General features: G+C 36.5%; 1 protein-coding gene across 5 annotated transcripts in view; it reads right to left on the reverse strand.

Annotated features, from left to right (window-relative positions):
• CERKL (ceramide kinase like) overlaps positions 1-9,864 on the reverse strand; it is a 139,106-nt gene that overhangs the window by 23,584 nt on the left and 105,658 nt on the right. For 3 of the 5 annotated variants that reach the window (XM_017532754.2, XM_037740048.1, XM_017532752.2), the window contains exon 5: positions 5,514-5,656. The exons of the other annotated variants lie outside the window; for them this stretch is intronic. In XM_017532754.2, coding sequence (XP_017388243.1) covers positions 5,514-5,656 — 143 coding nt within the window. The remainder of the gene's footprint in view (positions 1-5,513; positions 5,657-9,864) is intronic. 5 annotated transcript variants of the gene reach the window in all.

A 9,864-nucleotide genomic window follows, 5' to 3' on the forward strand; every position in this document is an offset into this window, starting at 1 on the left:
CAAATGGGCGACTTCCCGTGGCTCCAATCGCCAGCCAAAAGGGCCCCCGGACCGGTGTATTTTGCATGGAGAACCGCGGCTCCGGGGCGCCGACAAAGCAGCCGCGCGGGGCAAAGCAGCGGCCCCGGCCGGCACAGCCGCACTGGCTGAAACAGCCGCGCTGGCAACCGTGGAGCTCCTCTGCCCGGGAATTTCCTAGTCTGTGGGCAATAAAAATGCGGCGTCCGCTCACCCTCTGCGCTTTCACTGGGAGCTGCAATCCTGGGCTGTTCCTAAACGGCCATCTTGGATCCAAAAATCCTATTTAATATTTTAATATTTAAATTTTTTATATGAAACAAAGTTTTGACTGCAGTTGGACTGCTACCCATCACATGAGGTATAAAATTTTCCAGTTGTGGCATCATGCTGGCACTCAAAAATTTCTAATTTTGTAGCATTTTGGATTTTAGGTTTTCAGATTAGGGATGGTCAGCTTGTTTATATACACAATGGATCACTATTTTGGAAGTGAAGAAGTCCTGTCATTTACAACACATGGATGAACCTGGAATATGGTATGCTAGGTGAAATAAGCCAGCCACAGAAACATAAATACGATATGATCTTACTTTTATGCAGAATCTGAAAAACTTAAACTCATAAAAGCAAAGAGTAAAATGGTGGTTACTGGAGCTAATGTGTGGGAAGAACTGGGGAGATACTGGTCAAAGGATACAAAATTTCAGTTAAGACGAATACTTTCAAGAGATCTGTTTTATAACCTGGTGACCATAGTTGATATGGTTAGGCTTTGTGTCCCTACCCAAATCTCATCTTGAATTTTAATCCCCAAATCTCCACATGTCAAGGGAGAGACCAGGTGAAGGTAACTGAATCACAGGGGCGATTCCCCGCTGCTGTTCTTCTCACAGCGAGTGAGTTCTCATGAGAACTGATGGTTTTACAAAGGACTCTTCCCCACTTTACTTAGCATTTCTCCTTCCTACCACCTTGTGAAGAATGTACCTTGCTTTTCCTTTGCCTTCCACCATGGTTTTAAGTTTCCTCAGGCCTCCCCAGCCGTGCTGAACTGAGAGTCAATTAAACTTATTTTCTTTATAAATTACCCAGTCTTGGGTATTTTTTTTTCTTTTTTATTGCATTTTAGTGTTTGGGGTACATGTGAAGGACATGCAAGGTTGTTGCATAGGTACACACATGGCAGTGTGATTTGCTGCCTTCCTCCCCTTCACCTATATCTGGCATTTCTCCCCATGCTATCTCTCCCCACCTCCCTACCCCCCATCCTTTCCCCATTTCCCCCCAACAGACCTCAGTGTGTAGTGCTCCCCAGCATGAGAACAGACTAAAACAATAGTTAATAGCAATGCATTATATACTTGGAAATTTCTAAGAGAAATTTTAAGTGTTCTCAATGCAAAATAAGTATGTGATCATTATGTCAACTTTATGCATGTTTATCTTTATTTAGCCATTTCACAATGTATAAGTTTCAACACATCACATTGTACACAATAAAATTTTTGTCAATTTAAAAATAAATAAGGATAACGGGTATTAAAACAGTAATTAATAGAAGTATTAATGAAAGTAAGAAAATATATTATTTTTAAAATGTTACCTCTTAGGTCCCATTTCAGACACACTGAATCAGAGTCTGCAACTTATAAGATCTCCAGGTGGCTTGTATGCACAGTCACTTGGTGAGGAACTCCTCTGGAATGCATGGCCCAAGCAGCATCATTACCTGGGAGCTTTTTAAAAACATACATTCCTGGGTTCTACCTCCAACTCAAAAAATTGGAATGTGTGTGGAGGAGGGAAGACCCAGGTGTCTCCGTTTTAGCAAGTTCACAAGGTGAGTCTATGAACTCTAAGTTTTGAGAACAAGTAGTATAGAAACCTGTTACTCTGTGGATCTTTATCCAGGCCTTTCCAGTGATCTTGCAGCCCTCAAGCCTGGCCTTTGACCATATAATTGCTAATAATCTGGAAAAGATTGGGAAAAAAGGAGGAAACAATTCAATCCATTGTGCTTCCCAATCAGATATGTGGTAAAGGTTTTAGAAGAGGACACATCATTAGAGTGAGATATTTAGGATTATCGATGGATTACAGTACTCCATGAAACACATTTCTTCCATTACTATGGTTAATTAGGAGTAGACCATAAAAGCATTCCTCTAGAAAGATTATTTAAAAACATAATATCATGTACAATAGAGAATGACACATAGCATGACTTAAGAAAATAAAGACTTTATTCCCTGTGAGTTTAAAGTATGCTGAGTATGCCCAAGTACAATTTCTTTTTAGAATGTTAAAGATGGCTTTAAAAAATGTTTATGTCCTCTCAGTCTTTGCAACTTTTCTCTAATTCTGTAGAAGTTGGCAGGGATAACAGGCATGACTACAAGTAGGAAAATTATTTTAGTCATTGACTACTCGTTAATCTGTACCTTAGTCTTTAAATGTGGTTTTGACACTCTGAAGAAAAAAAGAAAGTTTATGAGAAAGTGTATGTAAAATTGCAAAATGATGGATTGTTCTATATTTTGTTGGGATAATCTGAAAGATGGATTACATTTTGTTTCAGGAAACTGCACTCTATTTGAAAAGATGTCTACATGCCAAAAGAACATGCTGTTCACACAAATAACAATGATGTAATTTTAATGTTCTCGCAAAAGCTATAAATGTCCTACCTCAAGGTAAACATTTTAATTAGCCTGAAAGTTATTTTTCTTAACACTACCAGAAACTTTGCCCACCACTCCCTCCCCAGAGCTGCTAAAATGTTCGAAATACAAAAAGTAAGGACAGAAGTAGCAGCTCATGTAAAGAATTACTGATGAAATATCAGGCAGAAACTACAGAGGCAAAAAGAAAAAAAAGAAAAAAAAATCGTCCTTGGAAGTGCAAGCACTTCTGCAGAACAATTAACTTAATTAACCAGACACCATGAATATTCATAAGGCTGTTAATGTCTCCCACATCCAAACAGATAAATGTGATGTAATGACTTCCTAGTCAAGCATATCTAAAATTCTCATGAAAACGGCACCTACACTTTGGTTCTCTGCCTGAAATATCATAGAAATTAACAGTCCCTCGGCAATATTTTATTCTCCTCAAATTAATTGGAAAGCATGAATTTATTTACGCAAACTCTATAGGAATATATGGTTCACAGCCATCAGTATGTGGATTGAGCCTTGTTTTACAACAACTGGATTGCTTTTTTATTTTTATGTCCTCTCAGCTTTTCTCCATCCCTACTCCCCCTTTTAATCAGAGTCCCTCAGTATAGTTCCTTAGCACCAGTTCCCATAGCAACAAACACCATTCCTAATGGCCAGCAGTTCAAATACAGGCTTCCCCACATCTGATCCATTTGAGTCTGACCATAATTCAGCAGCTTAGTCTGTTGGCTCAGTGGATTAATTTACTAAACACTCTCCCTCTGGGTGTCTCTCTCCAGGAGGCAAATGGCTTCAATGGCACACTGTCTCATATTCGGCTTGAAAACTTCCTGCCTAGTTCTTGTTCCCATTCTCTAACTAAAGCCCTGACTAGTCATAGAGTCCTCATATTAAATATATCCCACACATGACTTTCTCCTCCTATTAGAAGGAATTAGAATGCTAGAACTCCTATACAATGACCAGAGTTTGGCAGCATACTGTGTCTTCTAAACAAGACTTGTTAAAATAGCATTACTAAAATATCCAAAGAACACATAAAATGCTCCCCAAATCAGAAATACTCTTAAAAATTAAAAATTATAATAGCGATAAAACTCAATGCTATTCCTTTATAACATCCAAATTACATACAAAAAACATAAACATAACCACCAGTTTTTATAGCCAACCACCCAATTTATGTCAAATGCATAACTATAGGGACATGCATCTTTCTACTTCTGATGTAAGGCAGTCAGTGAATGACCTTGGGAATTTAAGTACTAAGGAAGACAGTGTCCTAAACACATCCACTTGGCACAGAGGGAAACGTTGGAAAGGTTCCACCATTATATTCAGAATTACTAAAGTAAAACAAAAACACCAAGAAATAAAATGCCATGAAAAGATAGCCCAAAATGCATCTTTTTTCTCTTTGTGTCAAAATAATCTTTTTATCTTCTACTTAGAAACCATTTGAGGTTTTTCTATATACTCCACAATTATCAGAATAATTTGAATATCTCTCTTCTTTTAAATTCTGGCTTTTCTGAAAGACTTCATACTCTAAAAGGGCATTTGGATACCTTGTGCTCTGTTAATTTATCAACAAGACTAATTTTACTAAAATGAATAGGGTTATCAAAATATAATTTTTTTCTTTTCTATTATCATAGGGAAAAATACTCTGTTTTTAGTGATGTGTATCTTTTTAAATGAAAACATAATTTCCTTCACTATCATTTATTTAAATAATTTGGTATAAGTGATTGTATAATACAATCAACTTTTGAATGATGTTTTCCTCTTTTCTGAACCACAGTGTTGCTCTAATGGCTCTCCCTATCTCTGACCTCTATTTTCTCCTGCCCCCATCCTCTAATCATTCCACACAGTGAGGCAAAATGAACCCTCCTAGAACAAGCTCCAATCAGGTTGCCCTCTGCTCTGAAACATCCCATTATTTCCTACTGCTTATCAAATACAATTCAGAGCCCTTACTGTGGCATGCAGGAGCGTCCATGGTTGGATCTATTTTGATACCATTATCTCCCATTGAAAGGCCTTTTCAATATTCCTCAAATACTCCTGGGTTTTGCCTTTGCTTTATTATTTTTGCAGCCAAGAAAATAACTCATTGTCACCTTTTCAGACCAGCTCCAACCCATTTTAAGACTTAATTCAAGTGTCATTTACTATATGAAGTCTTGCTTACATTCATTCACTTAATAGGCTTCACTGAGCATCACTGTGGCATAGTTTATTCTAGGTGCTGAGGAAATGCCAGTGAGTGAAAAGATAAAATGCCTTGCCCTTACGAATCTCACCCTTCCAAATCTTATTCTCCTTCCAGTCACAAGTAATTCTGGCATTCTCAAGGTTATCTGGTTATACTTCAATTATGCAAGTTACCATATTCACCTCATATGGAATTATAAGCAGCTAGACTGGAGTGGCCCTGTTTTGAAACCTCCTGCCTGGTACTGTGTAATCATTATACCTTTTTATGGGAAGGGAGAAGAATAACCATTCCATATACTGAAAGTTTAACAACATATTAAACCCTTTACTAACCCAAAGGTTAGTACTACAATAACCTTGTGATAAAGTGAATAATATATGTGTGATCCCTATTCTAGATTAGAAAAATAAGGCCTAAGAGATTAAATGACTTGTTTTAAGTCTCACATTTGATATTGGGGATGCCAGAAGTCTGGATCTTTCAAAGCCTGTTCATTAACTCTGTGTTATGCTCTCTAGGTTAGGAAATAAGAAAGGAAATGAGGGAGAAGGGTCAGTTTAATGAATCTGTAGCCACTCCCTTGCCTGCTGGTATTAAGCCAAGTGGAAGCTGTGCTCTGACAGGTGTCAGGATTCGGTCTGTTTCCATCCCAGCATTCTTCTGGGCTCTCAGAAGCAAAGCATGGGCTACTTCACTAGCAGATCCATCTCCACCAACACAGACAACACTAGAAAGATATCAATTAAGCAAATAAGGCAAAACTTCAGAATGATTGGTAATAATTCATGAAATCTAGACTTCAATAGAGTTTACTAATCTGTAGTCTATGTGCATGAATACTCACATGCTGCTTCAAACATGTTAGTACGTGTCAATGGGTAAGACACAAACACTAAATAGGTAAAGTTTACTTAACAGACATAATAACTACATAATTCCCTATAGACAAAATAACTTTGTGTGTTAAGAGATATGAAAACATTTGAACATATTAACTCACATCTGACCAGCGTTTTGCTCTGTTAACATCCAAAACCATATCATTCTCATTTTGTTTATGTTAATAATACTGTCATCTGCAATTCATTCAACTAACACCAACCAAAGTCATAAAATCCTAATTCTCAATAAAGCTCTGAAAAGGCAGATAGCAATAAAAAATCATATAAAATATGAAGCTTTGAGAAACTGCTAATTGTCATTAGTATATGAATGTAGTCATTACAAACCGGACCTGGATTTCATCTCCTTGACATTATTGCTATATAGTACTTCTAGATTTAATGTTATTAGCCTTTGATCCTAGGTAGTACTACTAGTATATTTTTTAAGATTTTATGTTAAGTAGACTATGGGGGTGGAATCCAGGAAAGTAACATAAGATACCAGAAATTCGTTTCATAATCATTTGTGTTCAAAAGAGGCAAAATATTCTTACGTATCAAAATGTCACCAATTTACCCAATGGAAAGTAGATTTTTGCCTCAGTGAAAGCAGGTGTCACAACTCAAGGGTTCCAAAGTCCCAGCAGGAATGGAAGAGTAGGCTCAATCTAAAGGGGCAGCTGCTTCATCACTGTGGCCCACTCATATCACATGGGAGGCCTAAGGGAACCAGATCTGGTTTTTCTAGAGAAGCCAGAGATTCTGATTTAAGGCTGAGTCTCCTAATTTGTAAATACTATCAACTAGCATTCAATACATTTAAAAACTGTATTTCCAACAAAACTGCCTATGGACCACAGCCAGCAATAGTTACTGGTTCTCTAAGTTTAGGAAGCTCTGGAGGGTGGAGACCAGAGGCTGAAAGTGTCTTTTCAGTTGGTTCCCACCATCTGCCCTTCTAGTCCCCATCTTCCTCATCCCACTCGCTCCACATAGCCTGGATATCCAAGTCTACTCTCATTAGAAGACTCAAGATATGACTTAGGTCATTTTTGATTAGGTGTGTTTTTTTTCTTATGTCTAAACTAATTCCAGAGGTTCACAATGTGACCATCTATTCAGAGAAAAGGAATGATATTTACTAAGGACAAACTATATATCAGGCAATATGTTTATTAATTTATATTATATCCTCAGAAGTCTGCAAAATAGGTAACAGCCCCATCTTTATAAATGAAAAAACCAAGGTTTGATTTGAAACTTACCTGATTTCAAAAATCTCTATGAGATTTCTAATCTATGAAATTAAACGTAACTCTTGATCCATGCCTGTCTTCATGCTGACACATGGGTGTGACCAAAAAGACTCTGTGAAGTCATATAATTTAGCACCAAAGAACCTGACCCTTATATACATAAGATGGCAACACTTAACTCCTAGAATCTTGAATACAATTATAGCTCATCCATATTGCTAGAGTTATTAGAGGTGACCTCCCTATGAGCATGTTCTGAAACACCTGAAGTTTTGTCATAATACATTCTGTGTTAAATCTTTGAAACTAATACAAATGACAATTATAACAATAAAGAAATATTTACTAATTACTATATATATCAGACATTTTCTTTAGCATTCTCCATGTATTAACTCATTTAAGTGGAAAAATAATTGTATGCAATAGGTACTATTACCCTCAATTTACAGATTAGGAAACTAAGGCAGAGAAAGATTAAGTAACTTTTTCAAGATTGTACCAGTAGGAAGTAATAAAACAGGGGTTTGAAATAAGACAATTTGGCCTTAGAAACTGCAATATTATTCAATATATTAGATACCTTTTCTATATGTGAAACCTAGTAAAATAGCTTACGAGAATTTTATTTTGAAAAACAGTTTAACAGTAGAACAAATGTGAAATTAAGTGAAGTTATTTATGTTAATAGCTATTCAATCATTAAGATCATGTTCAGGTATAGTGACTTAATATAGGAAATGTTTTGAAAAACAAAAATAAAATTCTAAGTCCTCCAACTAATTGAATGGATTCTTCCCTCTTAGCCAAAAAGAACCCAAAGAAAATCTGAAAAACGAGTTTAGGTTGTGTAACAGGAAGGGAGGTTGGATATGCCTCCTTATACTTTCTTGTCTTTTGGAGTTTAGGTGCAACTGACAAGAACTGACATTAAGATATAGATCACAAAACTGACAAAACAGACTTTGTAGCAATAAGATTCCCAACTCCAACCTGACTCTGGCATAGCATTAAATAACAGATAGCAGGCTCTAGAGGAAATCAAAGTATTTTATGCCAAAATGTATTTTGTTGACATATTTTGAAATGGTCCTGCTAAGCCATCATTTGCAGGAGAAATCTGCATTCCATAGAGAATCTCTTTCCCTTTCCAGGTCTTTTCCTGATCCAGGAGAGATTAAACTAAGAGTGTGATAGCTTTTAAGGTCTAATAAGAGATACTGACCATCTATTCTCTCTGAAGCCTGATACCTAGAGGCCTCATCTACACAATAAGAACCTGTGCTTTCACAACCCATTTATCTTCATATTTATTTTTGAGACCCAGTCTTGCTCTGTTGCCCAGGCTAGAGGGCAATGGTGTGATCTCAGCTCACTGCAACTTCTGCCTCATAGTTCAAGCAATTCTCCTCCATCAGCCTCCTGAGTAGCTGAGACTACAGGTGCAAGCCACCAAACCCAGCTAGTTTTGTATTTTTAGTAGAGATGGGGTTTTGCCATGTTGGCCAGGCTGATCTCAAACTCCTGACCCCAGGTGATCTCCCCCTCTTTGGCCTACTAAAGTACTGGGATTACAGGCATGAACCACTGTGTCCAGCCTACACAACCCCATTTATTTTAATTCAACTATTTCTTTGTGCTGACTTCAAGTCTTTCAGAAAGGCTTAACTTTTCAAACAACTGACAATCAGAAAATCTCTGAATTTACCTTGACCTGTGAGCTTCCATCCCAAAGATCTCCATGATGTCCCTCCTCTCTGGACCAAACCAATGTACACCCTACATACATTATGTCTTTGTCTATAACTTCTGTATCCCTAAAATGTATAAAACCAAGTTGTAATCCAACTACTGTGGGCACATGTTCTCAGGACTCAGGCTGCATTAGGCCACAGTCACTCGTATTTGGCTCAAGATAAACCTCTTTAAATAATCTACAGTTTGGTAATATTTTACAGTTTGGCATTTTTCATCAAGGGCTTCTTACCAAAATATCACAGGAACCTAAATACTACAAGAAAGACAAAAAGCAAAATATTCAATCATTTATAGAGCTAATCGCTCTTGAGTCACTCTAAAACATAAACCTTAGAGTAACTAATCCTTTGCATGTAACAAATCTTGTTTTTAAAATAAGTAAACTCCTTGCCATGGCTCCAAACAGAATGCTTTTGTCTAGAAAAGTAAAATCGAGTGATAATATATGTCTGTTTTTAATGAGTGATAAAGATTTTTTAATGGATGTTTTTATACTTATCTATGAACCCATCATCTATGAGATGTTGACTATAATATTGAATTTCTGATGCACAGTTTTTTCCTTTCTGGAAAATAGATTTTCTTAAATCTTACGAAGTAATACAGATATGTTCAATCTAATAAAATGTCAATATAATCCAAATAATATCTAGATCATTATGGGCCTAATTAATGGTGAAATGAACAAGAGAAAATGTAATTTAATAATTTTTTTTTAAATTGTGAAACAAATAATAGCAAAGAATTCATATATTTACAACTGCATAAAATCTACAGATTTTTAAAACTATAATCACACTTATAAATGCAAGTGTTACTGCTTCAAGTCTATGCAGCTGATATTCTTTTATTTTTCTTCATAAACTTACTCGTGCCAGAAAAATGAGGAGCAATATAAATCTGAAGCTCCTGCAAGATTTAACAGCGGATCTGAGAGTGTTTCCTAGGACACACAGCAGTGGAGAGTCAGTTGTCATAAGTACTAATACACTGTTTCTTCTGGGTTTAGAAATGTCACAAGATGTCTCATAGAAACA

Source organism: Cebus imitator, unplaced genomic scaffold, assembly GCF_001604975.1.
Source record: "Cebus imitator isolate Cc_AM_T3 unplaced genomic scaffold, Cebus_imitator-1.0 Scaffold78, whole genome shotgun sequence".
Classification (NCBI taxonomy): domain Eukaryota; kingdom Metazoa; phylum Chordata; class Mammalia; order Primates; family Cebidae; genus Cebus; species Cebus imitator.